Source organism: Panulirus ornatus, chromosome 32, assembly GCF_036320965.1.
Source record: "Panulirus ornatus isolate Po-2019 chromosome 32, ASM3632096v1, whole genome shotgun sequence".
Taxonomy (NCBI): Eukaryota; Metazoa; Arthropoda; class Malacostraca; order Decapoda; family Palinuridae; genus Panulirus; species Panulirus ornatus.
In genome coordinates, this window is record NC_092255.1 from 19,345,621 (window position 1) to 19,372,848 (window position 27,228).

General features: G+C 37.2%; 1 protein-coding gene and 1 long non-coding RNA gene across 2 annotated transcripts in view; one reads left to right on the forward strand and one right to left on the reverse strand.

Moving 5' to 3' along the window:
• Positions 1-26,727, forward strand: part of LOC139759130 (uncharacterized) — a 45,004-nt gene extending 18,277 nt beyond the window's left edge. The window contains exons 2-3 of the long non-coding RNA XR_011714996.1: positions 13,489-13,637; positions 23,710-26,727. This is a non-coding gene — a long non-coding RNA (uncharacterized lncRNA). The remainder of the gene's footprint in view (positions 1-13,488; positions 13,638-23,709) is intronic.
• LOC139759125 (uncharacterized) overlaps positions 7,546-27,228 on the reverse strand; it is a 149,581-nt gene continuing 129,898 nt past the window's right edge. Inside the window, exons 7-9 of the mRNA XM_071681102.1 lie at positions 13,509-13,622; positions 11,107-11,237; positions 7,546-8,208 (exon numbers count right to left, since the gene is read on the reverse strand). Coding sequence (XP_071537203.1) covers positions 8,085-8,208; positions 11,107-11,237; positions 13,509-13,622 — 369 coding nt within the window. The 3' untranslated portion in view covers positions 7,546-8,084. The remainder of the gene's footprint in view (positions 8,209-11,106; positions 11,238-13,508; positions 13,623-27,228) is intronic.

The window sequence follows — 27,228 nt, forward strand, 5'->3', positions numbered from 1 at the left end:
CGACAAAGTATAAAAAAAAAAAAGTATAATATATATATATATATATATATATATATATATATATATATATATATATATATATATATATATATATATTTTTTTTTTTTTTTTTTCAAACTATTCGCCATTTCCCGCGTTAGCGAGGTAGCGTTAAGAACAGAGAACTGGGCCACTGAGGGAATATCCTCACCTGGCCCCCTTCTCTGTTCCTTCTTTTGGAAAATTAAAAGAAATTGAGAGGGGAGGATTTCCAGCCCCCCGCTCCCTCCCCTTTTAGTCGCCTTCTACGACACGCAGGGAATACGTGGGAAGTATTCTTTCTCCCCTATCCCCAGGGATAATATATATATATATATATATATATATATATATATATATATATATATATATTTATTTATTTATTTTATTTTATTTATTTTGCTTTGTCGCTGTCTCCTGCGTTAGTGAGGTAGCACAAGGAAACAGACGAAAGAATGGCCCAACCCACCCACATACACATGTATATACATACACGTCCACACACGCAAATATACATACCCATACATCTTAATGTATACATATATATACACACACAGACATATACATATATACTTATGTACATAATTCATACTGTCTGCCTTTATTCCCATCTCCACCTCGCCACACATGGAACAACAACCCCCTCCCCCCCTCATGTGTGCGAGGTATCGCTAGGAAAAGACAACAAAGGCCCCATTCGTTCACACTCAGTCTCTATCTGTAGTGTAATAATGCAGTGAAACCACAGCTCCCTTTCCACATCCAGGCCCCACAGAACTTTCCATGGTTCAAACATATCAAACATATCCATTTTTGCTCTGAGATAACATTCTCTCTTTCCACACATTCTCTTTGCTCCCAGAACCTTTGCCCCCTCCCAAACCTATGAATCATGTCCATTTCCATGGTTCCATTTGCTGCTAAATTCACTACCAGATATCTAAAACATATCCATTCCTCCAATTTTTCTCCATTAAGACACATCCCAACTAACTTGTCCATTTATCCTGCTGAACCTAATAACCTTGCTCTTATTCACATTTACTTTCAACTTTCTTCTTTGATACACCTTTCCAAACTCAGTCACCAACTTTTGCAGTTTCTCATTCGGATCAGCTATCAGTGCTGTATCATCGGCAAACAACATTTGACTCACTTCCCAGGCCCTCTGATCCCCAACAGATTGAATACTAGCCCCTCTCTCCAAAACTCTTGCATTTACCTCCCTAACCACCCCATCCATAAACAATTTAAACAACCATGGCTACATCACACACCCCTCTCACAGACCAACCTTCACTGGGAACTAATTACTCTCCTCTCTTCCAACTCAAATACATGCCTTACACCCTTGATAACTTCTCATTGCTTCTGGCAGCTTACTTCCCACACCATATACTCTGAAGACCTTCCCTAAAGCATCTCTATCAACCCTATCATATACCCTCTCCAGATCCATAAATGCTACATATAAATCCATCTGTTTTTCTAAGTATTTCTCGCATACATTCTTTGAAACGACACCTGATCCACACATCCTCTACCACTTCTGAAAGCACACTGGTATATATATATATATATATATATATATATATATATATATATATATATATATATATATATATATATTATTTATATTTATTTCATACTTTGTGTCTGTCTCCCACGCTAGCGAGGTAGCACAAGAAAGCAGATGAAAGAATGGCCCAACCCACCCACATACACATGTATATACGTAAATGCCCACACTTGCACATATACTTACATATACATTTCAGTGTAAACATACATATACATATATATGAAAAGACAACAAAGGCCACATTCATTCATACTCAGTCTCTAGCTGTCATGTGTAATGCACCGAAATCACAGCTCCCTTTCCACATCCAGGCCCCACAAAACTTTCCATGGTTTACCCCAGATGTTTCACATGCCCTGGTTCAATCCATTGACAGCATGTTGACCCCAGTATACCACATCGTTCCAATTCACTCTATTCCTTGCATGCCTTTCACCCTCTTGTATGTTCAGGCCCCGATCGCTCAAAATCTTTTTCACTCCATCCTTCCACCTCCAATTTGGTCTTCCAAAGTGTAAAACTGTCTCCATGTAATATACAAATAGTAATCACACTCACACCTTGGGTATGGTGTGTGCTGACTGGCTAAATGCATGATTTCAGTGTTCTGCTTTCCCAGTTGTCCATGCTTATCATTTTGGCATAGCACCATCCTTTCAAGAACACCCAAACAGGCATGGCCTTAAGGTCGAAAACACTACTGTTTTGATAGGATTCTCACTTCTTTATCATCTGACCAGTTACAGAATCCTGTGGCAGACATTCTAGAACTTCAGTCTTGACACTGGGTGGTTGGTTGATTTGTCACTCTAGCTGCTAGCACCCTTTATCACATTTAACTAAAATTCACAGTTCTGACAACAATTAATTTTATAACAAGTATTATTCTTTTTTTCTTGGAGAATCGCAAAGTGCAAGTACCTTTTCATAAAGATAAGATCGAGTGAAATATTCCAATTCAAATATTTGTAGTAACTTCATTGCTGCATGGCCACCATAATGCCAAAAGACTTAACACTTCAGGTTAAGTTTCACCTGTGCCATGTTCGTTAGTAAATAAAAAGTTTCATAAATATTTGTTGATGCTTGATTATGTAATTTAATGTTCTCATGGGAATACTTATATCACAACACAGTACAATATCTCCCAGCTGCTGTATTTAAAGGACATATTTTCCATAATGTTTCAGTAATATTCTGGTTCTGCATGCTGTTTAGCAGAATGCAGCTTATAAAAACATGAATGTAAAAATAGGAAAAGATGAAATTATTTTAGATGAATCAGTGGTGCAGAGTGTGATAACTTGCACCTGCACCTTTCATGAGTACAAATGTTACAAGACATCATGAGTAAAAGTTTTAAATGACTAGTCATAGTATTGAAGAAACTATATATAATTCATGTTTTTAAGTGTTGAGTATACACAGTATAAAGATGAAGAACATTTACAAGACACAGGGTATCACTTACATATGTATCAGCTGGCTCTTCCCCATAATCAAGAAATCAGGGAAAATGAGATTTTCCATAAACCATATGCAGAAGAGTAGGAAAATATCAAAGATTTAGAAATTACATTTGCAGACAAAACCATGTAAAAGTTTTGACTAATTACTACCCACAGTATACCAAGAAGGGAGCACTTAAGTTTCTTATTGTTGTTGAAAAACTTCAAAATATGGTGGTGCTCAATGCACATCTTTAGATGTACAAAAAGTTGTATTTGATAGAATTCCATAATATTAAAGAAAGTGATGGGAAGAGATTCTGCTTGTCATTTGTGCTGCAGAGCAATAAATAGATTGGTAAAAATACAGAGATTTAAATCCACATTGCAGGATGTAACAAGTATAAAAATTAAAAAAGGCTATACCTAATAGTCACTGAGAAGATGTGCAGGGAAGGTTTTGCATAGGTCACATGCTGTAAAGTACGAAACAGCATTAATAAGTATAATTATGCAAATGTGCATCCCAAGATACAGTACTGTGTATGATTTAGACATCCCATAACCCCTGAGAATCTGTCTGAGGATTCTTTTTTGTCTATCTGCTGCACAGCACAAAAGAAGTGTCAAACATGCATATTTAGACATCATGTGTTAGAGGAGCCAAATATGAATAATCTCTCTCACAAATTTTTATAATGTTAGAGAGGTTTGCAAGAAAAACATTTATCGTAGTAGAGTCTCACTATTTCACAGTGTTTGAGGCTAAGCTTTTTATGGTAGCCAGTTTTGCTAGAAAGTGATAGTATTCCCCTTTCAGCCACTGTAAAAATATGCAAGTCATGGTTTTCATGCCCATAACCCTTTCTCTGACCAATGATGTGGGATGAGTCTTAACAACCCTGTCACTCCTCAGACCATTTTGTCATGATAGTTCATGCACACAGTCAAAAATGTTTCTTAGCTTTTTTTTTTTTTATAACAAATTGGATTATCTTGCATCAGTATGTCCTACACAGTAGGATACCTACTTCCTTGAATGAATGAACTCGTAAAATATTGTCTTCCAGAACATCTGGCCCTAATATGAATAAGGTTAGGGATATGCTCTTAGAGATCTCTAGAGTCTAGTTCTTATGTAGGAATGATACCCAAAACAACTTAAGTTAACCATCATTATACCACACTAGCTATACCACTTTACACAACTGTTGGCATATGATTTTTAAAAACACTTTGTGAGAATGCTGTTGATGAGGATTGGATTGGTGTGAGGGTTATTGGAAGGGAGAGGAAGGGGTAATAGACACTTGGTTACATTACCCAGAATTTATCAGGTTAATGAACTGTTTCAAGTGTAATGGGAATAGTTTGCATAGGTCTTTGCATAGGTCCTTTGAAAAAGTTATCCAGTGTTACCCATGTTGCCTGAGTTTCATCCTCCGTAGATGCCTTTATAGGCATGTGAAGCATCTGTAACCTTTCTCTAGAGATCACCAGGACATGTTCATGATTGGGATCCATAACATTAATGTGAGTTATAGCCTTATATCTATGTTGATGCTTGCTGCCTTCATATGTTCCTGTCACCACCCTACCACACGTGTGTGTGTATATGAGTGGATGGGCCATTCTTCGTCTGTTTCCTGGTGCTACCTTGCCGACACGGGAAATGGTGATTATGTATAATAATAATAATAATAATAATAATAATAATAATAATACTAATATACACATATATATTCTTTTTTATTACACTTTGAGGCTGTCTCCTGCGTTATTGGGGTAGCGCAAGGAAACAGATGAAAGAATGGCCCAACCCACCCACATACCTATACATTTCAGCATATACATACACAGACATATACATATATACACATGTACATATTCATACATGATGCCTTCATCCATTCCTGCTGCCACCCTCCAACACTTGAAATGACACCCCCCTCCCCCCGCATGTGTGCGAGGTAGTGCTAGGAAAAGACAACAGAGGCTACATTTGTTCACACTCAGTCTATAGCTGTCATGTGTAATGCACTGAAACCACAGCTCCCTTTCCACATCCAGGCCCCACAAAACTTTCCATGGTTTACCCCAGACGCTTCATGTACCTTTGTTCAATCCATTGACAGCACGTCGACCCCGGTATACCACATCGTTCCAATTCACTCTATTCCTTGCACGCCTTTCACCCTCTTGTATGTTCAGGCCCCGATCACTCAAAATCTTTTTCACTCAATCCTTCCACCTCCAATTTGTTCTCCCACTTCTCCTCGTTCCCTCTACCTCTGACACATGTATCCCCTTTGTCAATCTTTCCTCACTCATTCTCTCCATGTAACCAAACCATTTCAATATACCCTCTTCTGCTCTCTCAACCACACTCTTTTTATTTCCATACACCTCTCTTACCCTTTCATTTCTTACTCGATTAAACCACCACACATCACGTATTGTCCTCAAACATCTCATTTCCAACACATCCACCCTCCTCTGAACAACCCTATCTATTGCCCGTGCCCCACAACCATATAACATTGTTGGAACCACTATTCCTTCAAACATACCCATTTTTGCTCTCTGAGATAACATTCTCGCCTTCCACACGTTCTTCAACGCTCCCAGCACCTTTGCCCCCTCCCCCACCCTGTGATTCACTTCTGCTTCCATGGTTCCATCCGCTGCCAAAACCACCCTCAGATATCTTAAACACTTCACATCCTCCAGTTTTTCTCCATTCAAACTTACCTCCCAATTTACATGACCTTCAACCCTACTGAACCTAATAACCTTGCTTTTATTCACATTTACTCTCAACTTCCTTCTTTCATACACTTTACCAAACTCTATCACCAACTTCTGCAGTTTCTCACCCAAATCAGCCACCAGCGCTGTATCATCAGCGAACAACAACTGGCTCACTTCCCAAGCCCTCTCATCCACAACAGACTGCATACTTGCCCCTCTCTCCAAAACTCTTGCATTCACCTTCGTAACAACCCCATCCATCAACAAATTAAACAGCCATGGAGACATTACACACCCCTGCCACAAATCGACATTCAGTGAGAACCAATCACTTTCCTCTCTTCCTACTCATAGACATGCCTCCTAGATAAAAACTTTTCACTATATATAGTGAACGCATATGTAGCAGAATAACCCTGAACACAAGAAGAAGACCCTGGCAGTTGAAAAGCCTAAAACTCATAAAAACCAATCAACCCTCAAATTTTTTTCTGGTTTCCTTTTTTCAAATTTATCCAACTTAAGATATTGCTGTATTGTTTAGCCTTGCTTTACATTTGCAAGACTCACCAAAGATTAAGACTGTGTGTAGGTGGCATCATGAAATTCACAACAATGCACGAGTGTTCAGTCATAACACAGCATAAGATCATTGTGGCATCGTGGCCAAATTAATTCTGTGAATTTTTATTTCCCCAATACAGTTTGATTTTATATCATTTTACCACCATCACTGCAAATATCCTGAAATGTGTTACAGGGAAATGCAAAATAGTGAGACTCTGCTTTTCGTGTGTGTGATTTTCATTATCATGAGTATTCTAGTTTTTGAATACTGCTTTAGGAAGAAAACCAAAGAGTTTCTTAGGGGCTATCTGCTTTACAGTAAGAAAGTTTCAAATATGTGGGTAAATATCTTCACATAAGAGGCTTGTAGTAAGACAGTTTCATTTGGCTACTACTCATAACCTCAGAGAATATCACACAAGGAAGATTCTGGATTAGATATTTGTACAGAAGAAAACTGAATGGAGTTGATATATGATGCATCCCCTTACATTAAATACTGTTACTGTGTAGTCTCATTATCTTGGGTGTTTTGATATTTGAGATATGCCCTGGAAATGCAAACAAGATTACATTCATACAGAAATAAATACAAAAGTTTAAAAACAATATATTCTGAAATTAAAGGAAATTCATGAAAGTTTCTTACGGTATTTTGACTCTTAATTCTGGGAATATTTAATCCTTAGAAACTGAAACTTTGCATAGTACCAAGAAAGAGTTAATTAGCCAGGCTTGATCAGATTATGTACTATATAGTAGGGCACAGTACACTGCTGTGTTGTTGAGGATGAATCCCATCAGATGAGAACAAGAATGGTAATGATGCACAGGGTACCATAGTGTCCCAGTAAGGCTAAGGCCCTTGGTTAAATTCTTGGAGAGTTATGGAATTTTTGCTTCTTTCAAATGCTTAGTGAGTCGTCCTGAACCAAGAACGTCTAATAATTATCACAGGTTTATTATTATGAACAAGTTTGATTCTGAATCTTTATGGTTTTTCTTTTAAAACTATACCATCATGCTGCCTTTTCAGGGACCTGCAATTTGATTTTAAGCTACTTTCATACTGTTTGAAATTAGGACAAGATATGTAGGAATCATTGGGAATAAGTGACACTACGACTTATGCCATGAAGTTACTTTTGTTAATGGATGAATAAATAAAAGTTACAAGTAAAGGAATAAATATATCAATTTATTTTCATTGTTAGTCAAACAAAGTGCTGCCATGAATACTAAGGAAATATTTTTCTTTGGTGTATTTTTCGTCTAGGTATTGATTTACAAAAGTATTCCCGGTTTCACTTCTGCATTCCACAAGGGATAAAAACTGAGTGAATTTTTGTGAAGTCAATACTGGGAGCCTAGGCAGAGGTCTTAGTAATCAGAAATTTGTGAAGGTGGAAATGTCATTTTCATCACCTCACATTGCCGAGACAAGAGTTTAACTTTGGTTGATTTGTCATTACTCATGATGCCAATTATAGATTAGAATAACCTAAGAATGGGATGGGAAAGTATTTGACAGCTTGCCCAGTACTGTAACTTTTGTCATCCTCGACTACACAACATAGCTGAAACACAAATGAAAGTGTTACTATTTACTTGACTTTAGAGACCCTAATGATCGGGTCATCATACCCGCATGATCTTCACCTCATATCTCAGGAATGGTTGCAAAGACTGTTCGTTAATGTATTCCTTCTAAGATGTTTCTATTTTGTAGCTGGTGGTCTTTGTTCTGGATGGTACTTAAAGATATGTCTGGAAAGGTGACCTCGCTGTCGAAATGCTACCCCACATGTGGAGCATTTGTATGGCTTTTCGCCTGTATGTATCCTGCAATAGAAGAAGGTAACATATGAATATGTAGTGTCTTCAGATGATCCTAAACTGTGTATAGCTGATGCTGTTAAAATGCAGGAAATATCAGTTTTAATGATATGCAGCACACTTTCTTCTACCCTGAACTTGATCGCTATTTTTGCTAGCAAATAGCAGTCTCCTTAGGCTTGGGAGAACAATTAAGTGTCTCCTACCAATAGGAGAATAGCATTCAAGGTCATGGATAGGGAATTATTTCAGTAAGCTGTCAACATTATACATAAAAACAAAACTAGAGTATGATTTTCAAGTTTGGTCACTGTACCCAAAGAAGAACAAAGAATTAATATGAAAGATCCAAAGGAGAACAACAGAAATGGTACTGTACCAGAATTAATACTTTTCAGTTACAGAGAAAGGCTTAGAGAAGAGTAAGGGGTGACTTGATTTCACCCTTTAAGTTTTTAACATGGATGGTAATGTAGGCAGTCATCAGTTCTTTGAGAGATGAAGGGAGAGGACAATCAGAGGATGTAACATGAACTTAAATAGAAAACATGTTTAATAAGATGAGGAAGTACTTATACAAGAGTGATGGGTGAATGGAATAAAATAACTTAAGACATATGGTTAATGTAGAGAGCATACAAAAATTTAAGAAATGGAGCCTCACAAGTGTGAAATTTCTTCCCTGTACAGTATAAGTAATCACAGCAGTACTAGGGAGCTAGAGCTTGAGAAAAGCTTCATTGATGATATTTTTCATCAGATACATGATGTACAGGTAGCGTGGGAATGAACACACATAAGGTCCCTAAAAATTTTTTGAAAGATTAGTAGAAAACTTTAGGCATTGTCTGCCAAGAGCTGTCTTGACTGATGCTGATTGAGTGGTAGCCACCAGAAAGGACATCCACCAACAGAATTATTTTAACCATCCATGAAACATGCACTTACATAAGTTGATGAACTAGAATGCAAGTTGATAAGTTCTAGTGCTCAGAGAAACATGCTCAGGAGAGCAGCATGAAGTCCTTACGTGACAGAGTTCATTGTAAAGCAGGCTATTTTCAGAACTTGACCTGTTTGCCCTATGTTGCAACGTTGGTTCACTGTCCCTCTTCTGTTGGTATTACTTTGGTTTTTGCTTCTGAAAGCTGGCTGCTTGTGCCCCCATTACAAGTAGCCCATGCAATACTCGGCAAGCTGCTACATCACGTGATTACTGTATGGCCGTTAGGAACTCAAGGATGGGCTGTTTTGATAACTGTTTCTCTTCCTATACCTCTACCCTCTCATGTCTTTCTAATAAATATGACCTCACACATTTTAAAGGACAGGTTTTTCACCTCCAGAATTCATAAATACTTTCCCAAGTCTCATCTTTTTTCCTTTGAGTATCCACAGTATTTTTCCTGCCCACTGGGTGAGTGTTACACCCCCCTTGCATTTCTTCTACCCAAGCCTACCTGAGCCATTATGTAGGTGTCATGGAGTTTTGCACAAAGTTGTGTGAGTGAGATAAACATGTCACACAGGCCTTGTATTCTGCCTACACTGTTCTTCCTTCTTGTGACTCACAGAGAGGAACTCATTAAGTGATCTCAAATCAGTACTTACTTTTGATAACTTTAAATTTTTTGCTGCTTTTTGCCTTTATGAAAGGCCTCTAAGCATAGAGCTAGTGATGTGGGTGGTGCTACCCTAAATAGGGTAAGGAAAGTTAAATCTATAGATGTATAGTGGAATTGATTACCATGCTGTAGCAGAAGTTGAGCATCTCTTGAGGTATTTTGGTGTTAATGAGTCATCAGTGTGAACCATAAAGAAAAATGAGTGGCCTTATTTGTGGCATAGTTGGCAGTCTCTTGTGTGGTACAGTTGACAGTCTCTTGTGTGACACAATTGACAGTCTTGTGTGGCACAGTTGGCAGTTTTCTTTATGGCATAGCTATCAGGGTATTATCTTTATTTTACTGTACAGATTTGTACATTATTTCATAGAGCTCAGAAAATTCTACACCAAATAGCCCTCGTACATGGATACTTGAGATGGCCAAGTAGGACGAATAAAAAACTAGAGCTTTGACCTCTTGAAGAGTGTGAATTTCCTTATGTTGAAGAAGCAAATGATTATTTTGGAAACATTAATTTAGATGCAGCTGAGAACAGTATTCTTTAAACCAGTCTTGTGATAAGCATCAAAAAAGTGTGAGATCTGCTCACATAAGCATAAGGGATGATAAAAATAATGCTTTGGTTAATAGATGAATTTATGTAAAAGCAAGAGAAAAAAATCAAGAAAGTCAAGGGGGCTTCATGGATAAAACATGAGGATATCAACTCCAGTACCTTACATGAGAAATTTTGGAAGAGAGTAAAGAAAAGAAACTTTACTTGGAGGGACTACAGACATGTTACAAAAGAAAACTAGACTCATGGATCAAGATGATACAAGATGAACCTAGAATAGACAATTACGCTAAGGGAGTTAAAGAAAAAATACATTGATCTATGTGCTTTCTCTCCCTGGATCCCAGTCTTCTCTTAATGACATATCTGCTCTTGCTAGCTTCTCCGTGTGGTGCTATAGTGCAGTATACTGTACTTCATATTGTTAGTATGTGTTGACAGTACTAACAGAGATACAATTTTTGTATGTAAACCACCTGAACAAATTTGGCGAGAGCACTTTTATTAGTAATGTAATGGAGAGAAGAAGGATTTAGAGAACATCCATTTTTTCCAGTATACTGTTGAGTCTACTTTGTGCAAATTCACCACTCATGCAATTTTTTCCTCAGCATATCCCAGCATAAAGTATGGATAAGGTTTATACTGTACTTTACAAAATTTTATTCAAGCTGATTAATAATTCCATATAAAGCAACAGAAAAATGTTGATATAGTTACCTGATATGTCTCTTGAGATCTTCTGTCTGATGAAAGCCTCTACCACACACTGCACAGTGGAGTGGTCTGTGGGCAGTATGGGATGCCATGTGGGACCTGTGTTCTCCACGGGCAATTCTCTCCCCGCAAACCTGTTGTTGGATTATACATAAACTATGACTACTTCCACACCTTTTTTTTTCCAAGATTTACATCACCTGCATTTACTTTCCCTGTTTATCTGTATTTCAGCTGTTTGTGTTTTACCACACAGAAGCGAAGTTTATGTAACTGAGAAACATCTATATTTGTCACGGGATTTTCAAAGAGAAATACGCAGTAATTTTCTCTAAAAATACAGCTTTTTCTGTTAGAGTTATATGAAGGTAACTCTTTTACTTAACCCTTAAAATGTGACAGATCATATATACATTATTGATCTACTGCAGCATACATCAGTTGAGACAAAATCTTTGCACCACTGTTTTAAATTAGGAGTTGTCAAATGTAAATTTCAACAGCATTATGACAAAGCAAAAGTTGACTTGGGCTTTATCATTATTGATACTTTTGCATGCATATTTTTGATTTTTTAATATATTTGTTTTCACTTTAGATTGTGAATTCCAGCATTAGTGAAGTATTGTCAGGAACAGGTGAAGAAAGGCCGCATTTGCTCACATCCATTCTCTAGCCGTCATGTGTAATGTATCGAAAACACAGCTCCCTATCGGAAACCAGGCCCCATGGACCTTTCCGTGGTTTACCCGAGCTGCTTCACAAGCCCTTATTTAGTTCATCGACAGCATGTTGACCACTGTATACCATATCATTCCAATTCACTATATCCCTTGCATGCCTTACACCCTTATGCATGTTCAAGCCCCAGTCACTCAAAATATTTTTCACTCTGTCCTTCCATCTCCAGTTTGATATCTCCCTTCTTGTTCCCTCCATTTCTGACACATATATCCTATTTGCTAATTTCTCCATGCTCATTCTCTCCATATGTCCAAACCATCTCAGCACAACCTCTTCAGATCTATAAACCACAATGTTTTTATGTTTTTTTCTCACTTTTTAAATGGGGTGTCTGATATCACCATGGTTGTTTAATTTGTTTTGGGATGGGATGGAGGAGGTATATGCAATTTTCTTGGAGGAGGTATATGCAGTTTTCTTGGAGAGAGGGGCACATATTCAGTCTGTTTCGTAAGGGGGTGCCTGGATGGTGAGTCAGTTTGCTGATGACATGATGCTGGTAGCAGATTTGAATGTGAAACTAGAAAAATTGATGTCTGAGTTTGGGATAGAGTGAATTGGAGCAGTGTAATATACATGGGGTGATGTGCATAAAGGAGAGTGAATCAGGGCATATGTAGCAGCCGAAGGAAACCATGGAAAGGTCTGTGGGGTCTGGTTGTGGATGGGGCAGTGGTTTTGCTGCATTACACGAGAACTATAGCATGGGTGTGAGCAAATGAGGCCTTTTCTTCATCTATTCCTGGTGGTACCTCACTGATGTGGGAAACTGCAAAGAAGTATGAAAGGCAAAAAAGAACAGAACCTCCATTAATGAAGTAGATGCATTCCAAGACCACTTTGTTGTCAGAAAATTTGCTACCAGAGATAGATATATCAAATGATGCATAAAAATGCATTCCAGGACTTAAGGGATATATCAGGAAAACATCTTTAAATTCAAACAATAATAAGGTTTAAATTGCCAGATAACATGAAATATGCAGAAAAAATACATATTATTTGAAGAAGACAAACAAAATGACATTCACCATTTACCTGTTCTCTTAGAACTAGCACTATGTTACCATTACTGCCATACATCTTGTTGCATTCTGTCTCTTCCAACTAGGCGCCACTACCTGCACCTACACAATCACCATTTCCAACCAACCATAATAATCATTATCAACCATTGGCATTACCACCGCCAATACTGTCCATCAGTACCACCACTGCCATCACTTATGGTGACCACTACCACCAGCACTATCCACAGCTACAACAACCACCACCACCACTACCAAGCACTGTAAATGTATTTGTGACCCATTATATAAATAAACCACTCTTATCTTTACAGTGCATATTAAGATATGAATGGCATTACTAGAATTTTTTTCAATTCTTATAGGTGGATTATTATTTTTTTTTGTTGCTGACATTTATAAAAGAGCTTTGTTTTCAGAGGATTCATTAATAAAGGTGTTAATGTATATATGTATGTGAGTAGTGAGTATGTATGTGTGACTGAATCTCTTAAATAGCCATATCTGAGGTGAAGCTTATGAAAATGATGTGAATGATTCAACTATATAATTTGATATGAATGATCTAACTATATAATTTGATGTGAATGATATAACTATACATAATTTGCAGCAGCAGCAAGTGTCGCTTACCCTACACTGTCCTGGTGTAGCACTCTGTTTGATAGTATCTGATCTGGTAGTCTTGCGGCTTTCTGCACTGGCTGCCCCCAACACCCGTAACAAAGCCCGTGCTGCTGCCAGTTGCTGCTTAACATCAGAGTAAGATAATTAGTTTACATAGTTTTTAAAGACTGAAATATTGAAATACTATATAACTTTAGCTCATCATGCATAAGTTTTTGCTAGGGAAAAAAATTATTATTTAAAACTGAAATTGTATATTTGAAAATCTGTGTAATATCAACAGAGTAAAGCATACTTGAGTAGGAAACAGAAATGGAGCTGTGGAAAAAATGAGAATACCCTGTATACATGGATATCTGATCCACTGAAATGAGTTAATTTTAGAAAATGCTTATATTATTTTTTTCATGAGATGGTAATGTTCCATACTGTGAGAAGAAATATATATATATATATATATCCTGAGGGAAGAACTGGTGGCTGTATGGTCAAAAAGTGTTTGCTGTTTGAATCCATTTTCTTCCACTCCCACAGCATGAGTGTACACTTTGTTGTGTGTTCTTACATTATTATACACTTGCAAGATTTATCTACACACAAAAATATGAAGTTATCATCCATTAATACTTTCTTGTGGATTCACCTGTATTTAGGGCAGACCCATGGTGTTCTTTCTTAAATTCTTCAATGTTTTTCCCCGTGTTTCTTATGTCACTGCTATCAATTTTCTTATCCTCTGTCCGGCTTAAGAAGTATCTTTGGACATATCAGATGATAGCTTAATGTTTAAACTAGGTACCATATTTTATGATGGATGTCTCTAGTTAACATAATTTAAGCCATTTCGGACTTCAAAATTATCATGTCGCTATTGGTATTTCTTCATCTCTATTGAGTAAGGTTTAGGATATCCTTATCATTTGATACCTCAGATCCTATAGTTCTTTCTTGCACCATTCTTTTTTAAATTTATCAAGTTCTGACATAAGTTTTTGGAGACAGGACATGATGAATATGTGGCATACTTTTTCCTTGATTTTACTTCAGATGATTCCACATCTCATTCTCTTTTCCCATGATCTTCATACTGAATCTACACCTTTTCCTGTTTACCTTGCACAAGGTCCTCCAAATTTTCTTACATTACATTTACAGGTAGGCGAGGTTTATGGGCTAGATGATGTACATCCTCATGTCATGAAGGGGTGTTCCTCTAAGCTAGTGCCAAACATTGCTTACCTATTTTGCCTCTGCCTAAAACCCACTCCATCCTTACTTTCAGAAAGCAATGCTTAGTCTAGCCCATCCCTAGGAAAGAACACTGCTCTAATCAAGCTAATAATATATACTTATATAATATATATACTTACATATATATACACATGTACATATTTATACTTGCTCTTCTTCATCCAATCCCGATGCCACCCTGCCCTACAAGAAACAGTGCAAATGCATGAAGGAAAAGAAAAAAGATAACATATACATTCTCTTCTTTCCCCCACCCCCTCACACTCAATTGCTATCCCCTGCCTCAACAAGGTAGCAACAGGAAACAGACGAAGAAGTGCCACATCTGCTCGCATCCAAACATGAGCTGTCATTTGTAAAGCACTGAAATCACAGATCCCTCTCCGGGTCCACACCCTGGACATTCATTGCAGGCATGTTGACCCCAGTATACTACATTGTTCTAATTCACTCAATTCTGTGGATGCCTTTATATATAGTTGAAGGAGAAATTGCAATTCAGTAGTTCAGATAATTTTATTCAACATGTAATCATTCTATACATGTAGCACTGCTTGTTTTGTAGAGACAATCCACCTCATCAGGTGCAAACAATTCATGTAGTTTTTTTTCAACCTCAACACCACCACCAAAATAACTCCATCTCTCCTCTGCCATTCTTGACTACACTCTGTTTGTAGTTGGGATTTATAAAACTTTATGAATTGTTTGCACCTGATGAGGCAGCTTGTCTAATGCAAAACATGTAGTGCTGCATGTATAGCAAAATTATGTTACAGTAAAATTATCTGAACTTCTACTATATTGCGATTTCACTTTCATAACTGTCATCATAGACATGTGTATACACATGTATATACATAAATGCCCACACATGCACATATACATACCTTTACATTTCAATGGATACATACATATACATACAGACATATACATGTATGCACACGTACATATTCATATTTGCTGCCTTCATCCATTTCCGTCGCCACCCCACCACACATGAAGTGGCACTCCCCTCCCGTGTGTGCGCGAGGTAGCGCTAGGGAAAGGCCACATGAGTCGTTCACACTCAGTTTCTAGCTGTCATTTGTAATGCACTGAAACCACAGCTCCCTTTCTACATCCAGGCCCCCACAAAACTTTCCATCGTTTACCCCAGGTGCTTCACATGCCCTGTTTTTTTTCATACACATTTGCCATTTCCTGCATTAGTGAGGTAGTGTTAAAGACAAAGGACCGAGCCTTAGAGGGAATATCCTCACTTGGCTCCCTTCTCTGTTCCGTGTGTGTATTTACATTCTTTTGACCTCACATTTGTTTTTTCACTTTTTAAACCAAGATGACATTTGGTGTCACTCACTTTATGTGCTTGTCTAGTTGTTCATTGATATTACACTGCACTGTCTTCCTCTTTTCATCAGATTCAGACTCAGTTGTTTAATTCTATCATGGCTCTTTATACTAAATACAAAAGGAGTTAGCTAAGAACTTGGAAAAAGGATTGGGCCAAGAATTACACTTTGAGACACTCTTATATACACTTTGCATTTTTCCATTTTTTTTTCCATTGGCCATCTAAGCAACTGAATACTTTGACATCACAATGAGCTATGGAGAAACTCTTTGAGGGGTGGATTATGAAAGGCCTTTTAAAGGTCCCGGTAGATGTCATCCAATGCTATTTTTGTATTCCAGTTGTCGTAAGTTTAATTAGAAAGTTTTCAACAAATTGAATGCTATGGAAACCATCAATATTTCATTTGGAATTAATCAATAAGACAAGGAGAAAGAAAGAAAGGTGATGGTAGGGAAGTTGGGAAAGAAGAAGACAGGAAGGGAGGATGGTGGGGAGATGAAGGGGGACAGGGAGGGAAAAAGGAGTGACAGCAAGAAAGCAGGAAGGAAGGATTATGTTAAGTGAAAGATTTTGTGAAAATTGGGGAAGAGAAAATTAATCATAAAAAGAATCAGGATAAAGAGGGGATAAATGGCAGCTGCAGTAGAAGCAGCCATCACCACTGCTGGCAGAATGATGTTAGAAGTAGTAGGTGTGGAAAAGGAGGAAAGAAATGAAAAGAGAAATGGAGAGAGGTGGAGAAAATAAAATGCTGAAGGTGAAGGGAAGGAAAAATGCTAGGAGAAGAATAATACGGAGAAGGAAGCTAGGGAATATAAGAATATAAAGGAAAGGGGAAGCAGGGAAATGTGAAAATGAAATTGAGCAAGGTTGAGGAAGCCTAAGTTTTGTTACATTCTAAAAGGCTCCTTTAAATTGTAATCATAAATTAGTTTGATATCTGGAGCAGTGTTAGATTAATAATAATAAGGCAGGAGCACAGAAATAGTTTTTAAAATTTTTCTTTCATAAATTGAATTATTTTGGAGGAGCAGTTTCACATTTCAGAGAAATTAGTTACACATGAATCACCTTGAAGGATAGACTCATAAGATTCAGTCCTCTTCTACAATTACTGATATTCATTAAACAAGTCAAAGGTGCATGGTAAAGAAATATCAAAAAGGATTAGGAGCGAATGAAACAAGATGCTGACACAGATTCACATTCATTAGACATCAAAGTCAACACTGACTGAACAACAATAAAATGATTAGTGTCATACAAGATGACATGGGTTCTTGTGGCAGTTTCAGCCACTGCTGGGCGGCCTTACAGACCAGCTCAGATGTTTACAAACATTATATACCGTACGAAAGTTCTTGGAATAAGCTCTTCTCTACCTAAATATGAGATTTTATGACAAAAGTTACTCATACTATGCAAACTGAATTCTGCCTTGAATTTAGCCCATATCCAGTTTTGCATTCCTATCACACATACAGTACTCATTACCGTAAGACCCAGCTGAACATTTGTACACTGACAGGCTCGAGTAGTAATCACAAGATACACACGCTTACACACTTGCCCCATCCACACACGCACCTCAGTCATGTCAGGGTACCTGATCATGTTAACAAGTGTATTATCAACAACATATGGGCCACATTTACTGACTGAATCTGACTCATTCATCCATATTAAAAATAAATAGTGGTAAACAACCAGGGACTGCCACAAATGGTGCGTGGTAGTTTGGGGCATTGACGTATCATTGACGGATAGTTGACAAAGATTCGTAGAGAAATATCGAGACCTTAACATCACTATATTAGCAGTTAAGAAACATTTTATCTTGGGTAGTTTACTACAATTTTTCTTTCCCGGGATATCATCCAATCTGCAGTGTTAAATTTAGAAGTGAACACAAATCTAACATTGTGGTTGATAGTGCCATTAACCACAGTTTATGTTTATCTTAACACCATTCTGTTTACAAGCAAATGTCAAAGAAAGGCAACAACAACTGAATTGTTCACTATAAATGTTTTGTACATAACCTGGGCTTTATGTCATGATCCTAGCAAAATGCTTAACTAGGAATGAAACATACAAACATTCTCCTTGCTAGGATGGATTTCATTTTACATCATAGTACTTAAAGAGTACATGTTGAGCACGTTGTGGCTGTCAGTGCAAATTATTATTCTGTTCATATTTTATAACAGTGCACTGATTTTATATTAACTAAAATTCTTTGTTCGTGATTCTATGTCAAGACAATATACTGGTAGATTATATCTTCCTAACAGTGTTATATAATAAGTTTAGCATAGGTTTTGCAGAAAATCATATTTATCCAAAAACACATGAAATGAATATGTATGATTACCTTCAGTTTTACCATGGAGATAAGCTGGACAGTAATGCAGTGGGTATTATTTGACTGGAGTTTTATGGAGTATAATCAACACAGTTCTATAAGATAATTTTAATAAGCTTGTAATTATATCTTTTTTGTTAACTATTATCTGTTTACACACTTCAAGTATTCTGCATGATTCAGTAACAAAATTTAATGTGGATATTTTTGGTTAATTTTAGTTGTTCTATTTTGCATGATTTTTCTTTTAATTAGCATCAAGCTTTTTTGCATGACTATGCTTGTAACGTATGGAACTGCCACTGACAAACAAATATTGATATGTTTTTTGATATGCTTACTTTCATTTCTTTGCTGTTGGTCTGATTATTAAACATTCAGTTGAACTATTTAAAATATTCAGTAAAGAAATTGAGAAGTGCTGCATTTCCACGAAATATCAGTAGTGAATATTTCAAAAATGTTATTTTAACGATTCCCTTCAGGACAGAAACAAGATGCTGGTTATTTTGAATGATACAAACTGTGATGCGAAAAAAAGAAAATATCAGTATTCTGAACATTACACAGTAATGCATATGAACTTCTGTTAGTGTTCATACAGGACAAAAAGATAACGTTATAACAAGAAAGAAAGAATATATTTGTACTACACACAGATAGCTATCAAGAAGCCAAACTCATTCTTAAGCCAGACTGAATGTTAAAAAAGGGAAAATTCAGAATGCTTCAGGTGAGGGCAGAAGGGTTTAGGTTCCTGTAGAGGAGTTCCATGGGATGAATGATTTATGAGTATGCATTGTGTTGATGCTGTACACCTATATAATACAATGAAATACAAGAAATTTTAGGTCCACAAAAGACTATAAGAAATTTAGGAATGGAGGAGCCATTGTGAATTTAATGTAGAACTTGTATTATGTCTTTCTAGGAGTTCCGCAGAGTGAGTTTGGACACATGATAAACCAATATTATCCATCTACATTATCAATAAAACTTCATTTTGTTTCTTGCAGATTTGGGATAAAATAATGACAGAAGAGAGTTGTTATGCTTTTAAAGTTGTCCACTGACAGCCCACTATTTTGTAATAGCATTATGCTGCAAAACTTATCACTTCAAGGAATTTTAACAAGCTTTGATGGCTCCTCGGAGGAATCTAGATATCCCAATCTGGCTACCAAAATTAAAATTTTGAGCAAGATGGAGTATGGACTGTGCATGAAGTTAAATAGTATAATATATAAGATATTCTATGTCAAGGTGAAGCTGAAGAAGTTTGAGCAAAATTTCTTTCAACAGACATCTGAGACAAGACCTCACCAACATCATGAGGTACAAGAACACTTACAAAGTACCCAAATGGCATTAAGAATAACATACTTCATGCATGCTCATTTGTAGAATCTTTCTCCATGTTGGAGACAAGTGGTCTTTCTATATTTCAGTGCTGGAGATTTCATTGCACATGAAAACAGACCATACCATGAAAGAGAACACCATAGTTTGAAGCACAAGATTTCCAAAGAAGTCACTAAAACAGGTAGGAAGCATGCCTGCATGGCCTTTTGAGAAATTCTGAGGCAGAGGAGCATCTGGGCATCTCTCAACTGAATTACATGGATAAGACTGGCCTGCTTTGGGAAATACCTCCTATTTGAAAGATCTTAGTGGAATGCATTGGTGTAATTTGCAGTTGCAAATAGTGCCCATTACTTTTAGTACATGCATAGAACTGAACATCCTTATATTCTGTATGCAGGTTCACCCTGCAAAAATGGGTCTGAAAAAGTTTGAATGGCCTTGAAAAAGTCTTGACCATTTAGTAAGAATACTGCTTGGACACTTATGCCTTGGCCTTAGCACGTTTCAGTGACTTTTTAAGGCCACTTCCAAAAGGGTTTTGTTTGTGCTTACAACAGGTTTCTGTCTTCGCAGTAACCACATTCCAGCAACGCTGGGGCATCAACCTTGATGACATTAGAGATGTATTCGTTTAGGAAAATTTCACTGCATATATTTTGGAGGAATCAGTAGTCCACTGATTGAGTGAAATTCAGCCACCAAATATTACCTACAAAATTCAGCTCATGGATCAAGAGGAAATCAGAGAGGCTGAGTGGGAGTTAATGAAAGTTTGGTGACAGACAAGGATTGAGATGACATCAGGGTGAAGCATACATTTAAAAACTTGGAGAACTTTTGCCGTAAGGCCAAAAGTTGTGGACGAAGTAACTACACAATGCTCAGCAATAAATGAGTGAAGGACTTGCTTGAAGAGGGGGAAGAACTTTGACATTTTGAATAGGGCAGGACAAGAGGCGTAATACACTTTGTAACACTAAAGGAATCTGGGTTCATGAATATAAGTGGGAGAGAGGGATATTTGTTGGAGACTGTTTAGTAATTACTTCTGAATATTATAAATTTTAGTACACTCCCAAGTATAGAACCTGATTAACATACCCAACACCACTTCAGCACCAACCATTCTGCATGGCTGAACATCCAGCAACTCAGGACCAATTTTTATGATAGTCCTGGTGTTATGCAGGATCTTCTTGAAGACTCCAACAGTTCAAGGCTTTGTTACTTTCAGTAGCAAGGAAACAGACACCTTGGGAGTGAGTTCTTCGAAGAGTGTACTCCAAGTGATGCAGCCTTTTCAAAGGTGACTTGTCACTCTGTGTAACCAAGCAGGCAGAGTCCAGTAACACCAATATATATATATATGTATCTACATATATAGAAGGCGACTAAAAGGGAAGGGAGCGGGGGGGCTGGAAATCTTCCCCTCTCATTTTTTTTTTTTTTTATTATCCAAAGGAAGGAACAGAGAAGGGGGCCGGGTGAGGATATTCCCTCAGAGGCCCAGTCCTCTGTTCTTAACGCTACCTCGCTGAGGCGGGAAATGGCGAATAGTATGAAAGAAAAAAAGAAAGAAGTATATATATATATATATATATATTTTATCCCTGGGGATAGGGGAGAAAGAATACTTCCCACGTATTCCCTGCGTGTCGTAGAAGGCGACTAAAAGGGGAGGGAGCGGGGGGCTGGAAATCCTCCCCTCTCACTTTTTTTTTTTTTTTTTTTCCCCAAAAGAGGGAACAGAGAAGGGGGCCAGGTGAGGATATTCTCTCAAAGGCCCAGTCCTCTGTTCTCAACGCTACCTCGCTAATGCGGGAAATGGCGAATAGTATGAAAGAAAGATATATATATTTATTTATTTTGCTTTGTCGCTGTCTCCTGCATTAGCGAAGTAGCGCAAGGAAACAGACGAAAGAATGGCCCAACCCACCCACATACACATGTATATACATACACATCCACACATGCAAATATACATACCTATACATCTCAATGTACACATATATATACACACACAGACATATATACACATGTACATAATTCATACTGTCTGCCCTCTTTTTTTTTTTTTTTCCCAAAGGAAGGAACAGAGAAGGGGGCTGGATGAGGATGTTTCCTCAGAGGCCCAGTCCTCTGTTCTTAACGCTACCTCGCTGATGCGGGAAATGGCGAATAGTATGAAAGAAAAGAAAGATATATATATATATATATATATATATATATATATATATATATATATTTATTTTATTTGCATTTACTTATTATACTTTGTCGCTGTCTCCCGCATTAGCGAGGTAGTGCAAGGAAACAGACAAAAGAATGGCCCAACCCCCCCACATACACATGTATATACATACACGTCCACACACACACATATACATCTCAACATATACATACACACACAGATATATACACATGTCCATAATTCATACTGTCTGCCCTTATTCATTCCCATTGCTACCCCGCCACACATGAAATAACAACCCCCTCCATGTGTGCAAGGTAGCGCTAGGAAAAGACAACAAAGGCCACATTCATTCACACCCAGTCTCTAGCTGTCATGTAATAATGCACGGAAACCACAGCTCCCTTTCCACATCCAGGCCCCACAGAACTTTCCATGGTTTGCCCCAGATGCTTCACATGCCCTGGTTCAATCCATTGACAGCACGTTGACCCCAGTATACCACATCGTTCCAATTCACTCTATTCCTTGCATGCCTTTCACCCTCCTGCATGTTCAGGCCCCAATCACTCAGAATCTTTTTCACTCCATCTCTCCACCTCCAATTTGGTCTCCCACTTCTCCTCGTTCCCTCCACCTCTGACACATATATCCTTTTTGTCAATCTTTCCTCACTCATTTTCTCCATGTGACCAAACCATTTCAATACACCCTCTTCTGCTCTCTCAACCACACTCTTTTTATTACCTCACATCTCTCTTACCCTTTCATTACTTACTCGATCAAACCACCTCACTCCACATATTGTCCTCAAACATCTCATTTCCAGCACATCCACCCTCCTCCGCACAACTCTATCTATAGCCCACACCACGCAACCATATATCATTGTTGGAACTACTATTCCTTCAGACATATCCATTTTTGCTTTCCAAGATAATGTTCTCGACTTCCACACATTTTTCACCGCTGTGGGGCCTAGATGTGGATAGGGAACTGTGGTTTTGGTGCATCACACATGACAGCTAGAGACCGAGTGTGAACAAATGTGGCCTTTTTGTCTGTATTCCTGGTGCTACCTTGCCTAAGCAGGGGATAGTGATGCTGTTTTCCAATATTTATTTTATTATATTTTATTTTGCTTTGTCGCCGTCTCCTGCGTTAGCGAGGTAGCGCAAGGAAACAGGCGAAAGAATGGCCCAACCCACCCACATACACATGTATATACATACACGTCCACACATGCAAATATACATACCTATACATCTCAATGTATACATATATATACATACACACACACACATATACATATACACACATACACATAATCAATACTGTTTGCTTTTATTTATTCCCATCGCCACACATGGAATAACAACCCCCTCCCCCCTCATGTGTGCGAGGTAGCGCTAGGAAAAGACAACAAAGGCCCCATTCGTCCACACATATATATATATATATATATATATATATATATATATATATATATATATATATATATGTTTTTATCAGTCCCCTGTATTACAGGTATTTACCTTATGGAAAGTATAAATCACTACCACAAAATTTGCAATACGAAATGTAAATTCTCTCATATGGAAATTATGTAAAATACAAAATGTGAGAACTAATTTGGCCAAAATTGTAATATTTTCTTTGATTTTGATTGCCTTTGCAGGTGCAAGTGTATGCTGCAGGCTTGAGTTTGAATCAGCCAGTGCGTCAGTTATGGTCTGATGGTCTGCCTCCATGTCTTGATGTTCTTTGAAGATTTTTCTACACTGTTGTGTATTTCCCCTCAAGATGTCTGCACAGAGGCCATCAAGTTCAGTTGCAAAGAGTACACTTAAAAGAGCATGTAAAAAATTTCAGTGGGTGTAAAACTCCATGTTTTATGGGAGTCTGATGCTGGGAAAGTTTAGCTCCATTACTGAAACTTTGGGGCTTGCTACACCTGTAATTAGGACACTACTTGATAACAAAAAGAAGTGCTCAGACTGCAACACCTGTTTAGTGCTTAAACACACTGTTTTCTCTGAAATGAAGTGATGCTGTATAAGGAAAGACTTTTGAGTGTGTTGATCAAAGGCCAGGCTCATTGTAATGTGCCATTAAATATAGTTATTCAACCTAAGGTCTGGAACTTGAATAATTTATTGAAAGATGAAGGTAGTAGTGGAAATTCACAAGAAAAGCCTTCCCAAGCAAGTAAACATAGGTTTATGAAATAATTTTAACTTGCACAACATTAATTGGTGAAGCTGCCAGTGCTGATGTTGAAGCCATGTGGAATTATCCAAGTGAACTAAAGAAAATTATCAAAAAAGGAGGTTGCAATGCCAGAACAAATATGTGTGTTGATGAGACAGGTCTTTACTGGAAATGCATACCAGACAGAACACACTTTTCACTGGAAGAGAAGTCTGTATCAGGTTTCAAGGCACTGAAAGATTGTCCGACACTATGTTCATGAGTAAGTGTTTTTCAAGACTTTTCAGCTTTTTCTATTCTGCTGTGGAAAAGTACTCTGCCTGCCAAGCATATTTCTAACAAATCATTGCTCCTCTTAGACAATGCATCAAGCAACAGCCAATGGATTAAGGTGTTATTTCAGATTTCAAGAGGTATTTATTAATTTCAAGCAATTGATTAAACCAACTGATGGGGAGGACAAGTCAACAGTTCATAAATTTTGGAGAAACTTTAATATTATGGATGCAATAGATAATATTACCGAGTTGTGGGATGAAAATTTCTACTATGAATGGTGTTTGGAGAAACATATTGCCAGAGTGTTCCAATGACTATACAGGCTTTCCACTAGCAGAATCTGCAAAGAAAATTCACCCAGACATTGTGGCACGAGCAAACCATGCTGGATTTGAAAATATCGTGGAAGGCGGCAAGATTCAGCTGCTGAATTCACATGGAGAGGATACAAGTGACTGCAGAAGAGGTCAGTTAAAGGAGCACCACCCATTGTTTTTCAGGTGATGACAAATCACCTGTTGAAGACCTTTTCTTTCAGTGATGAAGTGGAAATCATTATTGTTAATGATGCCAAACGAGAATGTAGGCAAAAGGTTGCACAATCTCTACATGATGCCATGAACTGCTACATGGAGTTGCACAAAGAGAGGAGGCACTAGAAACCAAACAACTTTTGATGCTTTTTCTTATCACCATAGCAAAGGCTACAGCATATGATGAAAAAGTTGGGGTAATTATGAATGAAAAAATAATATTCACACACTGCCTTATATACTTGTACAACCCTAGAACCCCTTCTATGGAGATCCTGCATCTACTGTGCTTTAATCAAAAGCAAAATAATTGACAAATTTAGAATAGAAAGTTCCTTGTTGAGACTGTACTCCACAATATCCACCAAGAAAGTCTCGCCAAAGGTGATTTTTAACTTGTGGTGTAACCACTTTTATGTTGAGTCCTAAATGTGTACCTAGAATATGTACACTGTATATTAGGTATGATTCTTCATTTTTAAAGGAATATTTATATATGTATGCTGAATTTGAGACTAGGATACTGCATAAGATCAATTTGTATTTTTTTTCATGTAGAGGCTTTTTCCCAAACTGAAGTTTAATGTATAAGTGAAATGTTTTAAGCTATGGATTTGTTATATAAAAAGTGTGAATAAAAGAGCAATAATAATATTGAAATACATGCTACCCAAACCTAGAAGACAGACCCTTGATAGCATTTGTAACAAAGTACTTTTTTACTTCCATGCATTGCAGGTATATGCAGATTTTATATTCTTGTTGCTCTGTTATTCAAAATGGAAAAAAATCTCTGAATGCGTACGTTAATTTTAAATTAATATTATGAAAATTTCTATTTTTGTTGAAGACTGCCTCAGTATTTGGAATGAGCAAGTGCCAGTGATAAGAAAAAAATGATATTTAAAACTTAATTTTTCCAACATCATGCAAAAATGGAATGTCTATGGTCTCTCAATCTGGCATTATGTTATCAGAGGCCTACTTTGGTGATGCCAGTAGACTTGCAAAACCTATACCACACCAAAATTCTAAGAGTTATGAATAAAACATCATAAAGCCTTTATTGCTGTCACAGAAATTTCTTGGAGATGAAAATCTAAGGAACAGTAGGCAGGAGCATACTGTTTTTTGTATTTCCTTACCTTCAGTTACCTAATTAATCTAGATTCTCATCAATATAAATAATTTGTAAGCACATGTTTGTCAAGATTGAAATCAAATGGCTACAGTTAACAATTCCTTCTTATAAGCTGCCTAATATACTGACAAGCATGAATATTTCCAGATGGCTACTTTGGGCTTCCAAACAATTCTCAAAATTGTTTCACAGCTCCTCATGATCAAAATCACAGTTTTTTTTTAATCTATCAGCAGCTGCTCTTCCTAGAAATAATTTTGAATTATGATTCAGGAACGTATTTATGTTTTTACAATATTTAGTTGTACAATCAGATTCTAACCTAAATCTTTCATCACTTGTGCAATATAGAGGTACATTCAAGTCATAATAGGCAGTGCCTGACTTGGAAATCTGTATACAGTGCTTTTAATATTGTACTTCACAAGTAATATTGTACTACATTTAAAATTCTATGCTCCTCTGCAACATTTGTAGCAATATATTTTTACCAGTTGACTAAGGATTTAAATATAACAGTGATGAAGCTGTAGCTTCACTGTTTGATTTACCTTCAATATAAGAAAATATAAATTCAAGATTGAAATTTACTTGTTAACCACATTAAAACCTATCACTGGTTCCCATTATTAAACTTGTGGTCTGTTAATTTCAAGAAACATAGGCAACATATCTATAGAAAGAAAAAACACGAATATGTATATGAAATGAAATCCATCACAACAATGACTAATATCTGCAACTTTTCTTTGACAGTGTGAACTAGGATCAGTCTTATTTAACCCAGTGAGGTACATTGTTTCCCATATGGCCTGCCAATGCTCACCACAGTATCACAATGGGAAAGTGGACACATAAGCTATGCTTTTTCCTGGCTTCAACTCTACACGAACTGCAAGAGGAAGGCCACAGAGAATGCAGTCAGAGAAATGGTACACACATTCAGCACTACAATGCTATGAAACTAAAAACAAGAACAAGATATGGTTGGCTATATATTTCTTAAATCCACCTAACCATAAAGATAATATCA